Raw genomic sequence first — 24,947 nt, forward strand, 5'->3', positions numbered from 1 at the left:
TGTTCTGCTGTACCTCTGCCAGCTTTTTCAAAGCTCTCCATTAGTCCGACTCCCCCCGCCCCGCGCTACCTCAGAATTTATTCCCCTGCAAATATTTATCAAATTCCCTTTTAAATCTGCTCCCACGTTCCTTTCAGACAATGTATTCTAGATCATGACAGCACGGTAGCACAGTGGTTAGCACTGTTGCTTCACTGCGCCAGGGTCCCAGGTTCGATTCCCGGCTTGGGTCGCTGTCTGTGCGGAGTCTGCACGTTCTCCCCGTGTCTATGTGGGTTTCCTCCGGGTGCTCCGGGTTCCTCCCACAAGTCCCGAAAGACTGTAGCAATCTGGGATGGCCACGTCCCGATTACAAAATGGACACTTTGCAAAAAATGCAGGGAAAATTGGACAATACCGAAAAAGCAAGCAGGTGCAAGGTCTGTCTGTTGATTAGAGCTGTAGCTCTCAGACAAGACCGATACTGCAGAACCATCTACATATTAATGAGCCATCTCTGGGGACAAAAGGGTAACATTTAGGTAAACGATGCTAAGACAGACACCCCGGCGCCAGAGGAGACGAAAACAAAGCAGACCAATGGCCACCTAAAACATGCCCAGTAATCAGGGAACCCACCCATCTATTGGAGGAAGATCGATAAGAACGATTGGGAAACGGCCCAATTAATTGGGGCCAAGTTCAAGGCCTGCCCAAAAGTGAGGGAAGCCCTTTTGTGTATAAAAAAAGTAAGTTCCAAGTCAACGCACGCTACGAGATAGACGCTCCTAGTTACTATCCTGTAAACAGCTCAACCCAGCAGCCTCAGAACCGAGCAACGGCCATTGTTCCTCTGACTGAGTGGGCACCCGAAGCTAAGTATAGGCTTTTAGTAATAGTGATAGTTTAGGTTGTAGAGTTTTATGCATAAGTAGATTTGACTGTGTACAAATAAATGAGCATTGCTTTTGAACTTACTAACTGGTGTATCGAGTCTTTGATCAGTATTTGGTTTGAACCTTGTGGTGGTATTGAAAGATACCTGATGACTCTTGAGCAAACGTAATTAAACAGAGCCAAATTAAGAAACAACAGCAAGTTAGCAACATTTACTGGCGACTTCTGACGGGACTCGATTTAGAAGTGGCCTAACCACTCCGAGAGAACCCAAATTTGAATTGAGAATCCAATTAGAAACAGAAAACCACAAGCGTAAAACAGTACTGATCAAGCCTCCGAGATTCGGAAGTGTGTTAATGCATGCGTACTAACAGGGATATAAGGTAAACCTAAGAGACTTTGTTGCGTAAAACTGTTGGGAGCTTTGTAGGCCGGAAATTAGCGTAAGCCGTACCCATGGTTACATCACCACTTTATCACCCCCTGTTCCTAATTCAGTAGAGAACCTAGATAGAAAAAATGGCAATGAAGGCAATGGAACGCCTTATGAACCCCCAGGAATTTGAGATCGCAGCGACCAATAGAGTAGGACAGTGTCCCGTTTGGGAAGATGAGATCAGGAAATATATCAAAGGGAAAGGATGGCCCCTTTGGAGCGAATTCTGCGCCGATGACGAAACAGGTCCCGGGAGTATAGGACATACTTGGTGGGAGAACCTGTCAGAGTTACACAAGAAGAGCTTAGGGAAAGCTCGCAAGCCGATGGCAATCATGTCCTGTTTGGCACAATTGCGAGGCACAGAGGAGGTCGTTAGGACGCTCCGTAGAGATAGAGGAGAGAGACAGAAGTAGTGAGGTAGACGTGAGCGAAGTAGAGATGGAGAATAGAGATCTAAGAGAGCAGTTAGCAGCAAGGGACAGAGAGGTGGATGATGCCAAGAGGGCACACCAGTCTTGTCTCGCGCATTTGTGTATGTTCCAAACGCAATACGATAAGGCCTACCAGGACACGCAACATGCGGCGTTCGTAAGACAAGACAACGAGCAACAAGTTGAGAAATGGCAGAAACAGTGCAATGATTTAAAAGCAGCCCTACGAGCACTACAGACTTCCACGACGGAACAAAGGCAGAGCTCCGTAGACCAGGCAAAGTGCTGGAAGCAAATTGCAGAATTGCAATCTCTGCTTTCCGTTCAAAATGGGTTTCAAAGCACATTCGGACCCCAGTTAGATCAGGAAAACGGGCCCGATTGGCAGGAATTGAACAAGACTGCCCATAGATATGTACATAGGACATGTACGCAGGAAAAAACCCAGAAAAGGAGAGCGCCCCAACCCCCGACTGAACAGGCAAAACACCCCCCCCCATGAACCCTGTAACCACACATCGCAGGGCCACAGCAGAAGGAGATGCAGATTTCCTTTACACAACCCCGTTAACCGTGACCCAATTACGGGACGCGTGTGGAAAAATTACACCGTTCCTTCCCACATCAGACCCCCACCAATTTTTCGCGAAAGTCAAACAGCAGGCTACCATGTACAGCCTGGACGAAAAGGAGCAAGTGAAGCTCACAGTTTTAAGACTCGACCCTTCAGTCGTGGCAGCCCTTCCCAACCCACAGAATGTAGGAGGAGGCACACTCCAAGAGATGCACACAGCGATCCTTGATGCGATCGGCTATAACACAGGAGACCCCGTAGAAGGCCTAAATATGTGTGAGCAAAAGAAAACAGCGCACCCCACAGCGTTTGCTGGACGCTTGTGGATAACTTCACAGCAGTTGTCGGAGAGTTAGCCCGTGCCCATTTGTCCCCAGATAATATGGCCAAATGGACTTGAATCCTACTCTCTCACGCGACAGATGCTGGACATAAAGCTTGCACAGATTATGACCCCTCAGACAAGGCCCACAATGAAAAATGGGTTTTGAAGAGATTGTCCAGTGCTTGGGAGCAATCAGTCCAAAACAAAACCGCATTTATAACATCCAATGAAGAGCAGGCAGATATGAATCCAGTGAAAGCGCACCGCATGGGTAAATGAGGGCAGGAACAGCCCACCCCAGCCCAAAGCTCAGGAATGTTACAACTGTGGACAGCTAGGACACTTTGCACGAGAGTGCAACGCGCCCCAAAAGCAGCAGAGAAGCCAACAGACAGGCACCCTAAACAGGAATAGGGCAAAGCCGATCCATAGCGTTAGCGCCCGTTCAGAAAATCAGACATGAACGGCACCGACTGACGGTGTTCGGGCTCCCCAACGTGGGTCTGCGACACCCTTTGGGACAAGTCCGGTAGACCGGTAGTAGCAGGCAAAGTCCAGGGACACCCCATAGAATTTCCATGGGACACAAGAGGGTCCCGCACCACACTCAATTCCTCCACGATGTTTCAGCGAGACACGGGGCCCACAACAGACACCATCACACTCAACGGTTTTACAGGTCAATTACAACAGGGACACATCACAGCCCCTGTAGCGATACAAATAGGTAACATTACAACTAAGCACGCCGTGGTTTTGGTTGATATGCCCCAGACAGCAGAACATATCCTAGGGATCGATTTTATGAGCTCCCACAACCTTTCTTTTGACCCAGTTAACAAGTGTGTATGGAAAATGGCAAAGGCAGCACGAGCCACTGCCACGCTCACAGTAGGAGAGTATGTAAACAGGATTAGCTCAGTAGGAGACTTCTGGTTCGACCCTCGAACCATTAGTGCAGACAAACAGATTGGCAGTCCTACAGGAACACAAAGCAGCATTTGCACAGCACAAGCACGACTGTGGCAAATTGGCTGGCTTTGTGAACATTACAGGTCCCGACCCTAAACCCCAGAAGCAGTACGGATTTGCCCAGGAAGCAGAGGGAGACATCTCCAAAGTAATAGAGAGTTTGGTGGATCAAGGTGTGCTCAGATCAGTAGCCTCCACAAACAACGCACCGATTTGGCCCGTCAGGAAACCCGATGGATCATGGCGACTGACCATTCATTACCGGGAACTGAACAAAGTAACCCCAGCAGCAGCCCCCACCGTAGCCACGAGTCCCGAGACCATGCTCAAACAGGGACTCCAGTCAAAATTGTTTTCGGTTTTGGACTTAGTAACGGCTTTAGGTCCATTCCATTGGCTAAAGCGTGCCAGTACAAATTCGCCTTCACATTCCAGGGACAACAATATACGTGGACGTGCCTTCCACAACTCCCCCTCCATTTTCCACCGACAGCTGGCAAATGGATTAGCAACATTTTCCTGCCCCGATTGTTTGGTCCAGTATGTAGACGACTTGTTACTACAGACAAACACAAAGGGAGAGCACATTTCGCTTCTCGCCGAACTCCTAGGACTCCTAAAACAAAGCAGACCAATGGCCATCTAGGATACGCCCAGCAATCAGGGAACCCACCCCCAGCAATCAGGGAACCCACCCCCAGCAATCAGGGAACCCACCCCCAGCAATCAGGGAACCCACCCCCAGCAATCAGGGAACCCACCCATCTATTGGAGGAAAATCGATAGGAACGATTGGGAAACGGCCCAATTAATTGGGGCCAAGTTCAAGGTCCGCCCAAAAGCGAGCAAAGCCCTTTTGGGTATAAAAAGGAGTCCCCAAGAGAGAATCGCTCTCTTGGCCTTGGCTCTCAGCGAGGAGAGACCCGCCAAAGCTGCTCCAGACCAAGTAAGTTCCAAGTCAACGCACGCTACGAGATAGACGCTCCTAGTTACTATCCTGTAAACAGCTCAACCCAGCAGCCTCAGAACCGAGCAACGGCCATTGTTCCTCTGACTGAGTGGGCACCCGAAGCTAAGTATAGGCATTTAGTAATAGTGATAGTTTAGGTTGTAGAGTTTTATGCATGAGTAGATTTGACTGTGTGTAAATAAATGAGCATTGCTTTTGAACTTACTAACTGGTGTATCGAGTCTTTGATCAGTATTCGATTTGAACCTTGTGGCGGTATCGAAAGATACCTGGCGACTCTTGAGCAAACGTAATTAAACAGAGCCAAATTAAGAAACAACAGCAAGTTAGCAACAAGACGTGCTGTTAAGTAATTTGGACATTCTGAATTCTGCCTCTGTGCACCCGAACAGGCGCCCAAATGTGGCGACTAGGGGCTTTTCACAGGAACTTCATTGCAGTGTTAATGTAAGCCTACTTACGACAATAAAGATTATTATTATTAAGATTATTATTATTGTCTCGCCTCTGGTTCTTTCGGTAATTGAATGTGAAGTACTTTGGGATGTCTGGGTTGACATGGAAGGTGCTATATAAATGCAAGTCTTCTTTTCTTTAATAAAAACACAATGCTGAATAAAATCAGCAGGTCGGGCTGCATCTGGGTGGCGAGAGAAACAGAGATAACGTTTCGAGTCTGTGTGTCCACATGGACTTGAAACATTAACACGCTTCCTCTCTCCACAGATGCTGGCGGATCCACTGCGTTTATTCAGCACTCTGTTTTTATTTCAGATTTCCAGCGCCTGCAGTAGTTTGCTTTTGCTTACTTTCTTTAATTCATTACTTAGAATTGGCTACGACATTCAAGGTGAGGTCTAATGTGTGCTTTCGGAACACTCACCACTACTTACTTGGTTTCTTAGTATATGTATCCATTTATAATATTAACCTATAGAGCTAAAGACCCCTTAACATTTTTAAACAGCCTTATTTTTAAACAGCCTTATCAGCTTTTCCTGCCATCTCCACAGATTGTTTTAAGCAAATCCTTTGTTTCTTTACTTCCAACTATTTTGATTGTCATAAATAACCAAGGAAACTCAATCAAATTAACTGAAGGACAAATTAAAGGGGCAGTCCCTTAAAGGGGTACAGCCCTAAACAAAAAGCAAATCGCAAATGAAACTTAACACATCCAATCAAAATGTGATTAAGAGGGTTTATAAGGCACACCAGCCCCTGTGATACCCACCAGGCACGGAAGGCCTCGATGGTGCCGGTGGACTCTACGTGCTCCCTCTCTAGGGACAACCGGCCGTGAATGTAGCCACAGTAGAAGGCCAGACAGCCGAGTCGGACAACTCCCTCACGTCGCCCGATGCCTGGACCTGTTGATAGCACTCGTCTCTATATTCCTACACCTGCTTAATGGTTGTAACACTTCAGGGAAACCTGTTCCCAATATTGTTTTAAAAAGAAATAGTTATTTTTGGTTCAGCTGAGGTATGTATATTACATTTTCAGGAGAACCAAATACAATAAATACAGGAACAAGAGCTGGTCATTTAGCTTCTTGCGCCTGTCCCATCATTTAATAACATCACGCCTGTAACCGCAACTCAAACCCATTCTCCTGCTCCCTTGGTGCCCTTGCCCAATGAAATGCTTTCAGAGAGCAGCCAGCATGCACGAGCAGACAAACGCAGCAGCTAATTTGTGCACAGCAAGATCTGTGATGATATGCATCACTGTAAATACACAAGGGGTTAATGTAAATACACTTGGACTAGATAGACACTAGAGGGAGCACCAGAGACATGACACACAGACAGTCAACCAATAGGTCAGTAAGATAGGACACGACCAATGGGAATTCACAACACACACAGAGGTGACGCTACCACAGGGGGGCATTACACCAACCCATATAAAAGGACACAGCACACATGATTTTCCTCTTTCCAGTGGAGACACTTAGTGAGTACAGACAGGGTTGATTGAAACACATCACACCCACCACATGGATTGTAGCAGACTGGTTAGATAGTCTGAGTAGCTATATCAGGATTAACAGTAGCGTCAAATCCAAGTAGGAGAATTGTTAACAGTTTAATAAATGTGTTAAAGCTATCTCCAAGTCTGAACCTTCCTTTGTCAGAGTGCACATCAAGGAAGCAGCTTATGCTACGTCAAGAGCAGAACAAAACAAGATCCATCATTCCAAGCGAGTTCATTCCGCACCCGAGGGTTTGAACAGATAACATCCCGGGAAACTCCAGCGTCGATAGTGAGGAAGTCTTGCTTCATGGGAGGTGCTGAAATTCCTTCAGGCTGGAGCTGATGAGCCAGAAATGGGAGCAGGAATCATCAACATTATACCACGCAGATTGCCTGGGAATGGAGTCTGGCTGTGCGTATAAGGCACTTCAGTGTAGAACCCAAACATTTGACAGAGAGTACAAAACTCTGCATCAACGCAATAACCAATAATGAAAGAAAGATACAGAATGCAACATTGCAGTTATAACCTCCAGTACCCACGCATGCAAAAGCCCAAATTTGCAACCTCTGAGTTGAGAATAGCAAGGCTGTCACTGAGCTCAAATTAAATAAACCATGACTGTTGTACACCAGGATCGTGTCGCTCTTTGGTGAAACATTCCAGGCTGTTCTGTCTCTCAATAGGCTGAAATGCCACTGCATTCAGACAGAGGAACACAGAGACACAGAGCTATTGGATTCCAGTGAAAGGCAGGACCAAGGCAAAGTGGAATGATTTCTCCAGGACAAGCATTAGGGGTAGGGGGTGGCATGGAAATATTTTCCGTAGCTTTCTAAATGGCATAAATTGCATGTGGTGCAATTTGTTTGTTTCTGCTATTACCTGAATTTTGAGCAGCAAATTTGGTTTGTCGTGCATGTCCCCCCATTCACCCACGCCCCCCCATCCATCCCCACCTCCCCCCCATCCACCCACGCCCCCCCATCCATCCCCACCTCCCCGCCATCCACAAGTGCCCCCCCATCCATCCTGTCCCCCATCCACCCCCATTCCCCCATCCATCCCCACCTCCCCCCATCCACCCGTGCCCCCCCATCCATCCTGTCCTCCATCCACCCCCACTCCCCCATCCATCCCCACCTCCCCCCCCGTCCACCCACGCCCCCCCCATCCATCCCCACCTCCCCCCCCCGTCCACCCGTGCCCCATCCATCCTGTCCCCCATCCACCCCGACTCCCCCATCCATCCCCACCTCCCCCCGTCCACCCATGCCCCCCCATCCACCCACACCCCCCATCCATCTGACCCCCTCATCTATCCTCACCGCACCACCCACCTGCCCCCCATCCACCCGCCCCCCACCATCCATCCCACCTACCCATCCTCCCCCATCCACCCCACCCTCCCATCCAGCCTAGCCCCGCCACCCATCTCCCATAGTCACTGAAGAAGAGCAACTCAGAAGTCCTTTTTCTGCCGATAGTTTTGACAATAAGCAGCGTGCCTTAAATCAGAACAATGCTCCCGTTTGAACAGTACCCGAGAGCAAAACATATTCCGGGGCAGCGGATGAAACTCTTTGGGAGTGGCTCATTTTGACAGCCCCACACTGCAGATCCACTCCAGTGACTGATACAGATTACTGCAGGGCTCCGCTGCTCTGTTTGAAGCAAAAGAGACGACTGAAGGATTGCCCCCTTCCCCATTTACCTTCCTGCCCACACCAAATGCAGCACAGACTGTAGAAGCAGAGATTCTGTTCGACCATTACCTTCTTTGCTGCCTTCATGTTGCGCAGGCTGGGAACTGTCAGTGAGTCTCTCTATCAAAGACAACTAGACAGTGCTTAGAAAATGCATGAGTGCGGAGGGGCCAGCTGTCTAGTCTCTCTTTCACGTGGTCTCTCCTCCTGGCTCCCTCTCTCTCTCTCTCCCTCGCTCTCTAAATTCCAGTGCACAGTAGCGCGCAGAGCCCCGAACACACCGCCTCCATCCTCCGGACTGTTTATCTTTCTCTCTCTCCCTCTTTCGGTGATGGCGCAACAAAAATAAAACTAACCATTCAACCTTCAAGTAAGAAGATGACGCTAATCTGGCTTTGCTGCTTGTTTTCCAACTCCCTAGCCTGCTCCGAGGGGGGGGGGGGGGGGGGGCGGAGAGAAACATCACAATGTCAGAGAGCTTCCCTATTGTAACATCCCGTTACTATTTTGTTGCTGTTCTTTGCAAACTGTTTGGACCTACTGCTTTATCGAGAAACACTTTCTGGCATTTAACACGGGCTCCTGATTAACGAGCTTTCCAAATGTTTCGCAGCATCCCAAGCGCCACTCGCTTCAGCCAGTCCTCGCTCGCTCACCACGGGACTAGCTTTGGGTCCTCGCAGCCCATCCCCTCCACGTTGCCGTGGCTACCCTAATGCCCGCTGACATATGGCAGCCTGATTCTCAGCCAGGTCAACAACAACAACTTGCACTCACGTAGTGCCATTAATGTATAAAATGCCCCAAAGCCTCGGCAAGCGCAAGGCTTAAGGCACTCCCAATATCCTTTCCACCTTCCCCGGGGATATCTAATCCTTTCCGATCATTTTCAGTGATCCTGGCTGGGATCTGCTCCACACGACGCTTTTCCCAGCACATTACCAATAGTAAGTGCCCTCAGAATATTCCTGAATGTGTCCTGGACAGGTTGCCATTTTGGCCTGGATATATTTTTAAAAATTCTTGAACTGACTGGCTGACCAGGCCATTTCAGAGGGCTAACCACATTGCTGTAGCCCTCGAGTCATATGTAGACCAGACCAGGTAAAGGTGGCAGATTTCCTTCCTAAAAGGACACCAGTGGACCACCTGTGTTTTTACGACAATAGCTGTCACGGTCACCATTACTGAGACTGGGCTGAGAATTTAAACTCCACCAGCTGCCGTGGTGGGATTTGAACCCACGTCCCCAAAGAATTGGCCTGAGACTCCAGATTACTGGTCCACCACTACGCCACCATCTCCCCATTAACTGTGGTTCAGAGGGGGGCGGCACGGTGGTGCAGTGGTTAGCACTGCTGCCTCACGGTACCGAGGTCCCAGGTTCGATCCCGGCTCTGGGTCACTGTCCGTGTGGAGTTTGCACATTCTCCCCGTGTCTGTGTGGGTCTCACCCCCACAACCTAAAGATGTGCAGGCTAGGTGGATTGGCCACTCTAAATTGCCCCTTAATTGGAAAACAAAATTGGATACTCTAAATTTACAAAACATTGTGGTTCAGAGGGTATCACTCTCGCTCAAGTCAGAAGGCCGTGGCGGGCTGGTTCTGTGGGGGCCTATGTTCCTCCGTGCCGGGCCCCTGTAGGGCTCTGCCACATTGCCCAGGGACCGGCGCGGAGAAGGGAACCCCAGCGCATGCGCGGAATCACGCCGGCCGTTCCGCACCGGCTGGAGCTGTGGGGACCACACTGGCGCCGACCTAGCCCCTTGGAAGGAGAGCATTCTCCATTATCGGGGACGGTTGACGCCAGAGTGGTTGGCGCCACTTTTCACGCCGGAGTAGGGTCATAGCCCCATTATTGGAGAATCCCACCTCATATTCTGATGAGGCCTTTGCAACCCGCAATGGACTCCATGGCAGAATTGTGAAGGTGAGCACGGGCTATCTCCCTGTTGTCCTGGCCAATATGTAGCCCTCAATCTCGATCACTAAACCAGATTAACTGGTCACCATCTCTTTGTTGTTATCGTGGTGTGTTCTGCACAATTTGACTGGCGTGCCTCCCATACTACAACACCGACTTCACTTCAAAACCGTACTTTGCTGGCCGTAGCACTTTGAGGTGTCCCAAGTGATGTGTTGGGTGCTCTGGATCCGTGGAACACATACAGGCCACCGACACTTAAAATAGTGCAACACTATTTTATTAAGTTAGAAACTGTTGAACATACTTTCACTGTGGGTTAACACGATGTTAGATTAAACTAAAGACCTATGCCTGTCCTAACCAGTCTATGCACTCAGCACATGGTGAAGATCTGTGCTGTAAGCTCTGTCCTTCTGAGAGGCTGCATCCCAAGTGAGTGGGAACTCTGATGCCCTCTTTCTATATAGTGAGAGTGCTCTACCTGGTAATTGGCTGCAGTGTTGTTTTTGTGGGAAGGTACAAACTCTCTCCGTCAGGGAATTGAACTCCGGTCTCCCGTGTGACAAGTGGGGATACTAACCATTATACGAACAAGGAACTGCATAAATTGCTGCAATGAAGCAGACATGACAGCCAAACAGCATAGGAGGCAACTGGATTTGAACCAGAAACCTCTTGATCTGCAGTCAAAGGCTCTACCACTGAGCTATGCCCCCATGTGTGTTGATTGGTCTTGCTGTGTGTCCATCAGTGTGTGTGTCTGCACCATGATATACTGGTGTATATTATGACATCCTCCCTTTTATAAAAGAATGTATGGGTGTGGCAATAAATAATGTGTGGTGAGAATGTTCCTAACTACGTGTGGGGTGCGAAGACACATTTACAGGACTACGTACATGAGAACTAAAGCTATTTACATGGGAAGGTGCCTGGTGCAGAGAAGCGGTATGCAACAAGAATAACGAGATCAACACGATATACAAACCAGGGAAATGATCAAACAAAGCAACAAAACAATTCAGAGAGTCCATAAATTCAAAAAGTTCATAAATCTAGTCTCTGAGGTGGGTGACGGATTCTGGTTGACCGCCTCAAGGGTGGGTCGGGAGCCGCCGGTTCGGGAGCGGGCTGGACTGCGTCAAAGTCAGGGGGAGGTAGAGTGACAGGGAGCTCTGCAAAGTCCGTAGCAGGGTCAGCAGGAGGGCGAGGCGACACTGGAGGATCACGTGGCGAGCGTGGAACGAGACGAAGGGCGCGTCGATTGCGGCGCAGAATAGAGCCATCCGATGAGCGGGGGGCCTCCTGCTGAAGGACAGCAGCGGTTGCAGCCCAGCCACCATCCGGAAGATGGATGCGGACTTTGTCATCTGGAGCCAGAGCAGGGAGATCAGCTGCACGAGAATCATGAGCCGCCTTGTGCTGTGCACGAGACAGCTGCATCCGGCGAAGGACCGGAACGTGGTCCTCAGGGTGCGACTCATGAGTAACTAGGCTGGCGACAGGTCAGTTGACAGTGGGGCGGAGCGCTAGGCCAGCAAGACAAGGTAGAAATCAGACCCAGCATCGGCAGCCTTGCATAGGAGCCGTTTGACGATATGTACTCCCTTCTCTGCTTTGCCATTGGATTGGGGGTACAGGGGACTGGACGTCACATGGGCAAAATTGTACCGTCTGGCAAAGCTGGACCATTTTTGGCTGGCGACGCACTGGGCCATTGTCCGACATAACCGTGAGCGGGATGCTGTGTCGAGCAAAGATTTCTTTACATGCACAAATGACTGCAGACGAGGTGAGGTCGTGCAACCGTATCACCTCCGGGTAATTCGAAAAGGAGTCCATGATCAGGACATAGTCTCTACCCAGCGCGTGGAACAGGTCGATGCCCACCTTGGTCCATGGTGACATGACCAACTCATGGGGCTGCAGGGTCTCACGTGGTTGGGCAGGCTGGAAGCGCTGACAAGTGGGGCAGTTGAGCACTGTGTTGGCTATGTCCTCATTAATGCCGGGCCAGTACACTGCCTCTCGGGCCCGTCGGCGGCACTTTTCCACGCCAAGGTGGCCCTCGTGTAGTTGTTCCAGGACAAGCTGGCGCATGCTATATGGGGTGACAATGCGGTCCAGTTTTAGAAGAACCCTGTCTACTACCACCAGATCATCGCAACATTATAGAATTGAGGGCATTGGCCCTTGAGCCACCCATCCGTTAGGTGGTGCATGGCACGCTGTAGCAAGGGGTCAGCCGCAGTCTCATGGCGAATTTGGACGAGGCGTTCATCCGAGGCAGGTAGATTGGAGGCCGCGAATGCCGCATGGGCGTCAACCTGGCAGACAAATCCCACTGGGTCACATGGAGCGTTGACTGCCCTGGAGAGAGCGTCAGCATTGATGAGGTCCTTGCCTGGGGTGTATACCAGCTGGAAGTCATATCGCCGGAGCTTGAGAAGAATACGCTGGAGGCGAGGCGTCATGTCGTTCAAGTCTTTCTGTATTATATTGACCAGCGGGCGATGGTCGGTCTCGACGGTGAATTGAGGAAGTCCGTAGACATAATTGTGAAACTTAACCACACCGGTCAGAAGGCCCAGGCACTCCTTTTCTATCTGCGCGTAGCGCTGCTCCGTGGGGGTCATCGCACATGACGCATATGCAACGGGGGCCCATGATGAGGCCTCATCGCGTTGCAGGAGCACTGCCCCAATGCCGGATTGACTGGCATTGGTCGAAATTTTGGTCTCCTTTGCTGGATCAAAGAAAGCTCAGACCGGGGCCGTGGTCAGTTTTGCCTTGAGTTCTCTCCATTCGCGCCCGTGGGCAAGGAGCCATTGGAAGTCTGTCGTCTTCCTGACCAGGTTCCTGAGAGCCCTGATATGAGAGGCGAGGTTAGGGATGAATTTCCCTAAAAAATTGACCATGCCCAGAAATCGGAGGACTGCCTTCTTGTCTTCTGGTGTTTTCATAGCTGTGATGGCAGCTACCTTGTCCGCATCCGGCTGCACACCCAATTGGGAGATGTGGTCCCCGAGGAACTTAAGTTCTGTCTGACCAAAAGAACATTTGGCCCTGTTGAGGCGAAGGCCATGCTCATATATATGTCTGAATATGCGCTGGAGGTGACTAACATGCTCCTGCGGGGTGGTGGACCAAATGATTATGTCATCGACATAGATGCGAACACCTTCAATGCCTTCCATCATTTGTTCCATAATCCTATGGAACACTTCTGATGCAGAGATGATCCCAAACGGCATCCTGTTGTAACAATATCTTCCAAAGGGGGTGTTAAATGTGCAGAGTTTCCTGCTGGATTTATCGAGCTGGATTTGCCAGAATCCTTTTGAGGCGTCGAGTTTGGTAAAGAGCTTGGCGCGAGCCATCTCACATGTGAGCTCTTCGTGCTTGGGAATTGGATAATGCTCTCTCATAATATTGCGATTTAAATCCTTGGGATCAATGCAAATTCTCAATTTTTTTACACATACCATGGAACTGACCCAGTCGGTCGGTTCCGTGACTTTGGAAATCACTCCTTGGTACTGGAGGTCCTGCAGCTGCTGCTTGAGGCGGTCCTTAAGGGGTGCTGGGACCCTGCGAGGTGCGTGCACCACAGGCGTGGCATTCGGTTTTAATAAAATCTTGTAGGTGTATGGGAGCCTGCCCATGCCCTCGAAGACGTTGTGGTGATGGTTGATAATGGCGTCGAGCTGCGCCCTGAAGTCGGTGTCCTGAAAGGCAGACGCGTCAGCAGGAGAGAGAGAGTGAACTCTCTGAACTAGGTTCAACAGCTTGTATGCCTGCGCGCCAAGCAGGGAGGCTTTTGAGGAGCCCACAATTTCAAAGGGAAGGATGGCTTTGCGTGATCTGTGCGTCACTTCAAGTTGGCATGAGCCGCTGGCAGCAATGGCATTGCCATTATAATCTAATAGCTGGCAGGCTGATGGCAGGATGGCTGGTTTGACACGAAGGCTTTGGAGGTCAGAGATTGGAGGTCAATGAGATTGGCGGAGGCACCGGTGTCCAGGCGGAATCATATTTGGGACCGGTTGACCGTAAGGGTGGCACACCACTCATCGTCTGGATCGATGCTGTATACCGATAAGAGGCTGGATTCTTTGCTTCAGGGACACCCTGTTTTTTGTAATGATAGCGACTCGAAAAGGCGCCTTCGGGTCCTCGGTGTCAATATCGGGTAGCAGGTCCGAATCGGGCTCGGTGACCGTGGGTTGAATGGCCCGGACATTCCTGCGAGGCTGGCTGGAGCGACGAGAGTTGGCAGGCTGAGCTGATCTGCATAAAGCAGCATAGTGGCCAAGTTTGCCACATCGCAGGCATCGTCGGTGTTATAACCTACCTACTTACCATTGGCTGGGGACTAATGACAATCCCACAATCCTGTGGGAGTATGAGCTTCCCCAATGAGGGGGGCGGAGAAACCATTAGTAAACTCCAAGTATAAATAAAGCTGGCCAGTTCAGGAACCGGCAGGAAGGAGTATGCAGCAAGGGACGTTACTGCTACTGTTATATATATATATATATGTTATTGTAAATAAATGTTATTACTTTGTATCCTTAAAACTCATGCTGGATTCTTTGTGGCCCTCACAAAACTGGCGACGAAGGTTAAAGTGAATAGCTGTCTACACTGCTGAAGCCACCTCCCTGGATTTTTGTTGGATACAGGTTGGAAGTTGTTTTCTATTATACCATGCCTCTGTACGGACGTTTGGATGTTTTTGATGCTGCGCTGGAAAGCTGGAACCAGTACACGCAACGGATGCGTTACTATTTCCGGGCAAACAATATCACCGAAAACGAGCGCCAGGTGGTCATATTGCTCACCGCCTGCGGCCCGCATACGTTTGGGGTGATTAGCAGCCTTACATACCCAGCTGCGCCAGACACCAAAACGTTTGATGAACTTGTGAATATAGTGGGGCAACATTTTAACCCAACCCCGTCCACAATAGTCCAGCGTTACCGGTTTAATACCGCTGAGAGGACCCCTGGAGAATCCCTTGCCGATTTTCTATCCAGGCTACGCAGGATTGCGGAGTACTGTGACTATGGTGAGACCTTGTCAGAAATGTTACGCGACCGTTTGGTTTGCGGTATTAACAATGCGGCCACCCAGAGAAAGTTGTTAGCTGAGCCAACATTGACTTTTCAACAGGCCATTCAAATAGTATTGTCCCGAGAGAGCGCAGAACAAGGAGTGCAGGAGCTACAGGGAATGGAAGTGCGTGCCTTGGGGCGCAACCCCTTCCATCCGAAAACGTCCCCCCGCACTCCTGCGGTACCTTGGGCGAGGCAACGTTCGGACCGACGCCAGTGGCCGTCGGACATTCCTCCCCGAAGGGAGCCTTCTCCAGAACCAATGGATGAGGAGACATGTCCGTGTCAGACTTGTAGGTACCGACCCCGTCGCGGACGGCGGTCCTGGGGCGCCGTCGTTCCGACCGAAACTGGGACCCGCCCAGGGGCCGTAACTGGGACCAGCCCAGGGGCCGTACCTTCCATGTGGATGAACCTGCGGCGACTACTCCTGAGGACGTGGAGACGGAGGACTACTGCCTGCAGCTGCATTGTGTGGCAGCTCCCCGTGTGGCCCCCATTAAGGTGACAGTACGGGTCAATGGCCACCCGCTTGAGATGGAGTTGGATACTGGAGCAGCGGTCTCCGTGATCGCCCAGAGGACATTCGACCGCATCAAGCAGGGTATACAGACCCTTACATTAACCGACTCACAGGCCAGGTTGGCCACCTACACGGGGGAACCACTGGACATTGCAGGAACTACAATGACCCCTGTTGTTTATGGACGCCAGGAGGGGCGTTTCCCACTTATCGTGGTGCGCGGCCATGGGCCCAGCCTGTTGGGTCGGGACTGGTTGCGCCATTTGCGGTTACAATGGCAGCACATCCTCCAAACAGTTTCTGAAGGGTTGACTGAGGTGCCAAGACGATACCCGGATGTATTCCAGCCTGGTTTGGGGAAAATAAAAAGGGCCGCAGCCCATATCCAAGTCGAACCAGGAGCCACGCCGCGCTATTTCCGGGCACGCCCAGTGCCTTACGCCTTGCTCGAGAAGGTAGAAGGGGAGCACACTCATTTGGAGAGTTTGGGTATTATCAGGCCCGTCCGTTTTGCTGACTGGGCAGCACCAATTGTACCTGTAATGAAGCCAGATGCCACAGTTCGCTTGTGTGGCGACTATAAACTTACAGTGAATACGGTTTCCCGACTCGACCGATATCCAATGCCTCGCATAGAGGATCTCTATGCGAAACTTGCAGGTGGACTCTCGTTCACAAAATTAGATATGAGTCACGCCTACCTGCAGTTGGAGCTGGACCCTGCGTCCCGACCATATGTAACGATTAATACACACCGGGGCCTGTATGAATATACACGGTTGCCCTTTGGAGTATCCTCTGCCTGCGCAATTTTTCAACGTGTTATGGAGGGCATTTTGAGAGGTTTACCACGTGTGGCTGTCTACTTAGATGACGTTTTGATTACAGGGACGTCGGAGCAGGAACATTTGGAAAATCTGGAGGCTGTCCTTAGACGCCTTTCGGAGGCTGGAGTCCGTTTACGTTGCACAAAGTGCGTAATTCAGGCAAAGGAAGTAGTCTACCTAGGTTATCGGGTGGACCGCGAAGGTTTGCACCCCGTCGCAGAGAAGGTGCGTGCAATTCAACATGCCCCCGCCCCGACTGACACTTCGCATCTTCGTTATTTTCTCGGTCTCGTAAACTATTACGGGAAGTTCCTCCCCAATCTGGCAACTACGCTGGCCCCCTTACACCTGCTGCTAAAGAAAAATCACACCTGGGTTTGGGGTCAGCCGCAAGAAACCACTTTCCGGCGGGTAAAGCAACAATTGTCGTCGTCTGGGTTACTAACCCACTATGATCCTGGAAAGCCCTTGCTCGTCACATGTGATGCATCCCCGTATGGTATTGGGGCCGTCCTGTCCCACAAGATGGAGAACGGGGCCGAGCGACCGATAGCTTTCGCCTCCCGCACATTGACTGCAGCGGAGAGAAAGTACGCGCAGATCGAGGAGGGCCTGGCAGTGGTTTTTGCGGTGAAACGCTTCCACCAGTACGTGTATGGCCGCCATTTCACTATCGTGACTGATCATAAGCCTCTGCTGGGACTTTTCAGAGAGGATAAGCCAATACCGCCCATTGCTTCCGCACGGATCCAGCGCTGGGCTTTGTTGCTTGCTGCATACGAGTATTCTCTGGAGCACAAACCAGGTACGCAGATAGCAAATGCCGATGCACTGAGCCGATTGCCTTTATCGACCGGCCCCATGTCGACCCCCACGACCGGTGAGGTGGTTGCAACCCTAAATTTTATGGACACCTTGCCTGTCACGGCATCACAGATCCGTGAGTGGACCCAGACGGGTTCGGCACATAGTCCTGTATGGTGGGCAGCATAGACAGCTCCCAGGCGAGTTGCGGGCATTTTCCTCCAAGCTGTCAGAATTCAGCGTGGAAGACGGCATCCTCTTGTGGGGGACGCGTGTGATTGTCCCGGAAAAAGGCCAGACTTGCACAATGGGCATCCAGGTGTGACCAAAATGAAAATGTTGGCCCGGAGTTATGTCTGGTGGCCAGGCCTCGACACCGACATTGAGAAGGTGGCCCAAAACTGCTCCATTTGCCAGGAGCATCAGAAGCTTCCGCCGGCCGCGCCCCTACATCACTGGGAATGGCCAGGGCGGCCTTGGGCACGCTTGCATGCAGATTTCGCAGGCCCTTTTCAAGGATCCATGTTCCTTCTACTAATTGACGCCCAGTCTAAATGGCTAGAGGTGCATAAGATGCAGGGGACAACGTCCTGCGCAACAATTGAAAAGATGCGTTTATCGTTTAGTACGCATGGCCTCTCCGAGGTGCTGGTCACGGATAACGGCACTCCATTCACGAGTGAGGAGTTTGCAAGGTTCACGAAGATGAACGGCATCCGCCATATCCGCACTGCCCCTTACCACCCGGCTTCAAATGGGTTGGCAGAGCGCGCAGTGCAGACATTCAAAAGAGGCCTAAAGAAGCAGTCTTCTGGATCAATGGACACGAGACTGGCTCGCGTTTTGTTTACGTATAGGACCACCCCCCATGCAGTGACTGGGGTAGCTCCCGCAGAACTCCTAATGGACCGGAGACTTCGCACCCGCCTTAGTATGGTTTTCCCAGACACTGCCGCAAAAGTACGCCGCACACAAGGACGGCAGGGACAGGGATTTTCTCGGCATCGGCCGATTCGGCAGTTTGCGCCCGGTGACACAGTGTTCATTCGGAATTTTGCTGGTGGTGCCCAGTGGGTTCCTGGCGTAATCTTTCGCCAAACGGGCCCTATATCTTACCAGGTGCAAGCCCAGGGTTGTCTCCAGCGCAAACATGTAGACCACGTTCGGTCCAGAAGACTATCCCCTCAAAAGATTCCCCGCCCCCGGAGCTCATTTCTACAGCCGCAGAGACCAGAGACAAGGGAAGGTAGTCCTCACAATCTTCCACTGGTGCCTCACTCGAAGCCTGCGCAGGTCGTTACAGAACCGAATGGAGATAGAGACGCTGACATGACGGAGGCAGCAGCCTCTGACTCCGAGATGGAGACACAGGACACATCAGAGGGGGGATCCTCGGGTCCACGGGCCGTGGATGTACAACCGTTATGCCGTTCATCATGGAAGCGCCGGTCTCCATCTCGTTACACATCGCCTGATCCAGCGCCGCGTGCAAATGGTGTCCGGCCTGCGGCCAAACGAGTCCAACGCCCTCCTTCGCCAGGGTCTTCGTGGATTCCTTGGACTTTGGGAGGGAGGGATGTTATAACCTGCCTACTTACCTTTGGCTGGGGACTAATGACAATCCCACAATCCTGTGGGAGTATGAGCTTCCCCAATGAGAGGGGGCAGAGAAACCATTAGTAAACTCCTAGTATAAATAAAGCTGGCCAGTTCAGGAACCGGCAGGAAGGAGTATGCAGCAAGGGAAGTTACTGCTACTGTTATATATATATGTTATTGTAAATAAATGAAATCGGGATTTGGCAGGACATTGCCGCTTTAAGTGGGCGGAGCCACAGTTGCCGCAGTCGTAGCGTCAGTACGTTCGGTGCGCCACCGCGCATGCGCGGTGCGGTCGTACGTGGTGCGCGCCTGCGCAGTACGTTCGTCGACGTCGCCGTCCCCTCGTTCGGTGCGCACAAGCGTGGGAGTCTGCAAAATGGCTGCCCTCATCCAGGCTGAGGCCCTGGAGTTGCTCGATTGCTTGGACCCGTTCTGCCCCGTGGGGACCTTGCCGCGCCATTTCAGCCGCTTGGATGTGGGAATACCGACTAATGGCGTGTTCGTGTAGCACGCAGGTCTCGATGGCGGTCGCTAGGGTGAGCTGTTTTACTTTGAGGAGCTGCTGGTGTGGGGGGTCCAACTGAACACCGAAAACGATCTGGTCGCGTATCATGGAGTCGGAGATGGGCCCGTAATTACAGGACTGCGCAAGGATGTGGACTTGGGTGAGAAAGGACTGGAAAGGTTCATCCTTACCCTGCAAAAGCTGTTGGAATACATAGCGCTCAAAACTTTCATTCACCTCGATGTCGCAGTGACTGTCAAACTTAAGGAGGACCATCTTGAATTTTCATTTATCTTCACCATCAGCAAAGGTGAGAGAATTGAAAATGTGGATGGCATGTTCCCTGGCCGTGGATAGGAAGAGAGCGATCTTCCTGGTGTCTGAGGCAGCTTCCCGGTCTGTGGCTTCAAGGTAGAGCTGGAAGCGTTGTTTGAATATCTTCCAGTTGGCCCCTAGGTTACCGGTGATGCGGAGCGGCGGCGGCGGGCGGACGCTGTCCATTTTGCAGGATGGCTGTATGCTGGTGGAAGGCAGATCACTTGCAGGTAGGTCTAAGAAGTTCTAATATCCCTCAACTCCTGGTACCATGATGTGTTGGGTGCTCTGGATCCGTGGAACACATACAGGCCACCAACACTTAAAATAGTGCAACACTATTTTATTAAGTTAGAAACTGTTGAACATTCACTGTGGGTTAACACGATGTTAGATTAAACTAAAGACCTATGCCTGTCCGAGCCAGTCTATGCACTCAGCACATGGTGAAGATCTGTGCTGTAAGCTGTAAGCTCTGTTCTTCTGAGAGGCTGCATCCCGAATGAGCGGGAAAACTGATGCCCTCTGTCTATATAGTAAGTGTGCTCTAACTGGTGATTGGCTGCGGTGTTGTGTGTGTTGATTGGTCCCACTGTGTGTCCATCAGTGTGAGTGTCTGCACCATGATATACTGGTGTATATTATGACACCAAGCTTGCGAAAGATCTTCCCTTTATTCTTTAGCTATGATTAACATGACCACACATGCTGCTGTACAAACTCTGTGGGATGGTGTAGACTCTCTCTTTCCTCTTTTAGCCCAGAGACAGGGATGCCAAGGGCAACTAAAATGTGCAATAAATGCTGACCTTGCCACAAGAACGAATAAAGAAAATTTGCTGTAGTTTACCAGCAATTGGACTAAAAAAGAATCAATTCAGCGCCAACAACCCTATCAGACTCAAGTGTACCAGTGGCCTCCTGCAATAACAAAAATGTCAAACTCTATTTATGTGGTGCCTTCAACAGAGAAAACCATCCCAAAACTTGTCACAGGATGGTTGTCGAACAAGCGAAGGTGAATAGCTATATCAGGTTTTATGCAACTTGAATAGTAGATGAGAATATATTGGGGCACCACAGTGGTTAGCATTGCTGCCTCACAGCGCCAGGGTCCCAGGTTCGATTCCGCCCTCGGGTGACTGCTTGTGTGGAGTTTGCGCCTTCTCCCCGTGTCTGCCTGGGTTTCCTCCGGATGCTCCGGTTTCCTCCCACAGTTCAAAGACATGCAGATTAGGTGGATTTGTCATGGTAAAATTGCCCCTTCGTGTCCGGGGATGTACATGTTAGGTGGGGTTATGGGGGTAGGGCGGGGTAGTGGGCTTGGGTGGGTGCTTTCTCAGAGGGTCGGTGCAGACCCGATGGGCCTCCTCTGCTCTGTCGCGATTCTGAGCTTCTAAGATATGAGATTGAGTCACACGAGAAGATGTCAAGACAGATGACCAAAAAAAGTTGGTCAAAGGGGTAGCTTTTAAAGAAAAAAAGAGGGGTAGAATGGTTTAGGGTGGAAATTCCAGTTCATTTTTCTCAAGTGTATTCACACACTGAGCTACTGCGGATATTTTTTAATTCATTCATAGGCTGCAGCTGTCACTGGCTAGGCCTACATTTATCGTCCAACCCCAATTGCCCGTGAGAAGGTGGTGGTGAGCTGCCTTCGTGAACTGTGTAGGTACACCCACAGTGCTGTCAGGGAGGGAGTTCCAGGACTTTGGTCCAGTGACAGTGAAGGAATGGCGATACATTTCCAAGTCAGGATGGTGAGTGGCTGGAGGGGAACATCCAGGTTTTTGTGTTCCCATGTATCTGCTACCCTTGTCCTTCTAGATGGTAGCGATTGTAGGCTTCAGGGGCCTTGGTGAGTTCATGCAGTGCATCTTGCAGGTGAGACACATGACTCCTACTATGCGTCGGTGAAAGAGGGTGTGAATGTTTGTAGATGGGTGCCAATCAAGTAGGCTGTTTTTGATCTCGACTGGGCCAGTTATGAGGTTGCAGTTGGAACCAAAGAACATATAATTCGTGAAAAGGTCAAAGATGTGCAGGTTAGGTGGATTGGTTATGCTAAATTGCCCCTTAGTGTCCAAAAGGGGTTACTGGGTTATGGGAATAGGATGGAGGCGTGGGCTGAAGTAGGATGCTCTTTCCAAGGGCCGGTGCAGACTTGAAGGGCCGAATGGCCTCCTTCTGTACTGTAAATTCTATGTTTCTATGACTGTAACTCCACAGATACCTTTTTATTACTTTATGCTGTGCACTCTGTCATGTGAGAGTCCCTTTAAGAAAAGTGTGTTTCGTCAAATGCCTGCAATGATGTCATTGTATGGGTTGAGCTGGGCTGTCTCTCTGTCTTTTACTTTAGTTTTGAGCTGGCAGCTGCAGTGTGTTTTAGTTTTGTTTTCAGAGTTGGAGAGCTGCATTCACAGCAAAACAATGTTATGATCTCTCTCTCTCTGCAATCTAAAGAATGTCTCCAAATCACTTGATGATTTCACAGTAATACTTGTTTCTGTAGAGAATTTAAAAGGGTTTAACTTATGAATGTTGTTTGGGAAGTTATTAAGAATTATCTATAGAGTATTGTATCTGTGGAGTTACGTGTGTTGGTCGTTGATAAACTGTTTACTGTGCATTTATATAATATTAACTGGATTCATAGAATAAACATTGTTTTGTTTAAATATACTTTTAGTTCTCTGTTGCATCACACCTGTGAAATGGGCCGTGTGCTCCCCATAACTATCTATTAAACGTTGTGGGTCAGGTGAACTCCATGATATACTTTGGGGTTCTCTAAACTATAGCACGTAATAACTCATAGGCTTAAAAAGAAGACTGGGCCTAAAGTCTGTACACCTGACTGATGATGTCACTAGTGCTCACATGACACACTTCTTAAAGGGACACTGCCCCAACATAACATACACCAACTATAAAACATAACAGATCTGCCCTGGATGGTGTCAAGCTCTTTGAGTGCTGTTGGAAGTGTTCTGCAGCCAATGCCTCTAGTTTTCATAGATGCTTATTACTCATGATATAAATGTTTGGATAACTCCACTACTCTCGCAAAAGAAGATATTAGGGCAGGGTGGACTAAAATTTGGCTTAAAGTAACATCTTAACAGAACAGAGAGAAATGGAGAACGCGGGGTTTAAAAAAGTGGCATCATTGGTTGGGCCAGCATTTAATGCCCATCCCGAATTGCCCTTCAGAACGTGGGAATTTAAGGATGGAATTCCGGAGCTTCAGACCGAGGCAGCTGAAGGCAGGGCCAACAACAAACGATGAAAACTGGAATGAGCAAAAGGCCTCAACTGGTGGAGTGCAGGGATCCCGGATAGGTGGAGAGCTGAGGGACATTACAGAGATGGGGAAGGTGAGGCAATGGAGAGGTTGGAAAAAATAGCAAGTATAAGTCGGTATGCATGGGATTATGGGTGAACGGAACTTGGTGCAAGTCAGGGATTGGGCAGTGGAGTTTTGGATGCGCTCTACTTTATGGAGGGAGCAAGGTGAGAAGAGTGCTCGAGTGGTCATGCCTGGAGTAGGAGGATCATGCACGAATGTGCATAATTGTGCCAATCCCCTAATTCTCTGTGACAGCACACACACTCTACTTAAACATCACAGCTTACAACGTGAAAGATCTTCTCTTACCACAGAGAGTTGGCTCCACGAGCATCTGATTGGCTTGAACTGCACGATTATTCTATCATCTGATTTCTGCCCCTCCGCCTGCACGCTCTGATCCGAATCCTCATCGGAATCGCCGTTATTCAGCGTCAGAGCCTTTTCTTTGTAGTTCTGATAAAGAACTGCGTTCTCTGCAAAAAAAAAGCCTTTTGTAAATAAAAGACTTGCGTTTCCATCGCACCTTTCTCAATCTCAGAATGCCCCTCGTGTGCTTCAGAGCCAATGAAGTACTTTTCGAGATGTAGCCACTGTCACAATGTCGCAAACCTAGCAGCTAATTGACGCTCGACAAGACGGCACAAACAGCAAGGTGACAATGACCAGCCACTCTGCTTCCAGAGATGTTGCATGAGTGGTAAACATTGGCCAGGACACCAGGGAGAATACCCTTGTTCTCCTCATGCCACAGGATCGTTACATCCACACACCCACCGGAAAGTACGGACAAGGCACAGTTCTGATGAAGAATCAGATCGACTCAAAACGTCAACTCTGCTTTCTCTCCCTACCAGATGCTACCGGACCTGCTGAGTTTTTTCAGCATTCTCTGTTCTTGGCTCAGATTGATATAATAATCTTTATTATTGTTGCAAGTAAGCTTACATTAACACTGTAATGAAGTTACGATGAAAATTCGCCACACTCCGGCGCCTGTTCGGGTACACTGAGGGAGAATTCAGAAATTCCAATTCACCTAACAGCACGTCTTTCGGGACTTGTGGGAGGAAGCCGGAGCACCGGGAGGAAACCCACGCAGACACGGGGAGAACGTGCAGACTCCGATGAGAAGGTGGGTGCTCTGACAGTGCAGTACTCCCTCAGTGATACACTGGGTGCAGCAACCTGCTTAGTAGCTCAGGTCTCTGGAAGAGGACTTGAACGCACTCAGTGCCACCCACTAATCACTCGACATTAATGCCAATTCCTTCCTTGCTTTCCAAGGGGACCCTCCGACATTCTACAGTTGACGATAATGGAGACGAGACAATTTCACACTATGATGTTGCTCAGGGAATTCCTTTTGCTCCCTGCTTTGACAGCTAGAAATCTTTGGTTGACATTTTCACTAATCTCTTATCTCTCTCTCTCCCCCTCTCTCTTTGGGGGCATTAACTCATTTCCAGTGAAAGGTTTAGCACCATGGAAACGCGGAAGCTATTCTTAACTATATTGCGTTCCCACTCTGCTGGAATGTATTTCTCTAGATTCCATCACCGACCTCCAGCTGCCAACTAGCACTCCTCCCACACCCGACATGTCCATCCTCATGGTGCCTCCCCAAGGGTCAATCAGGAAGCAAAAGGATAATTCCTGATTGTTAGCCAAACCACCTTCCCCACCCCCACCCATGT

The 24,947-nt window shown here is 50.1% G+C and overlaps 1 protein-coding gene and 1 non-coding gene across 3 annotated transcripts in view; both read right to left on the minus strand.

Moving 5' to 3' along the window:
* Positions 1-24,947, minus strand: part of LOC140389567 (rho guanine nucleotide exchange factor 26-like) — a 274,737-nt gene that overhangs the window by 211,592 nt on the left and 38,198 nt on the right. For both annotated transcript variants that reach the window (XM_072473800.1, XM_072473799.1), the window contains exon 4: positions 23,560-23,726. In XM_072473800.1, coding sequence (XP_072329901.1) covers positions 23,560-23,726 — 167 coding nt within the window. The remainder of the gene's footprint in view (positions 1-23,559; positions 23,727-24,947) is intronic.
* On the minus strand, positions 10,850-10,921 carry trnac-gca (transfer RNA cysteine (anticodon GCA)). Its single transcript has one exon. It is a non-coding gene; the product is annotated as a tRNA-Cys (tRNA).

This window comes from Scyliorhinus torazame, chromosome 14 (assembly GCF_047496885.1).
Source record: "Scyliorhinus torazame isolate Kashiwa2021f chromosome 14, sScyTor2.1, whole genome shotgun sequence".
Taxonomy (NCBI): Eukaryota; Metazoa; Chordata; class Chondrichthyes; order Carcharhiniformes; family Scyliorhinidae; genus Scyliorhinus; species Scyliorhinus torazame.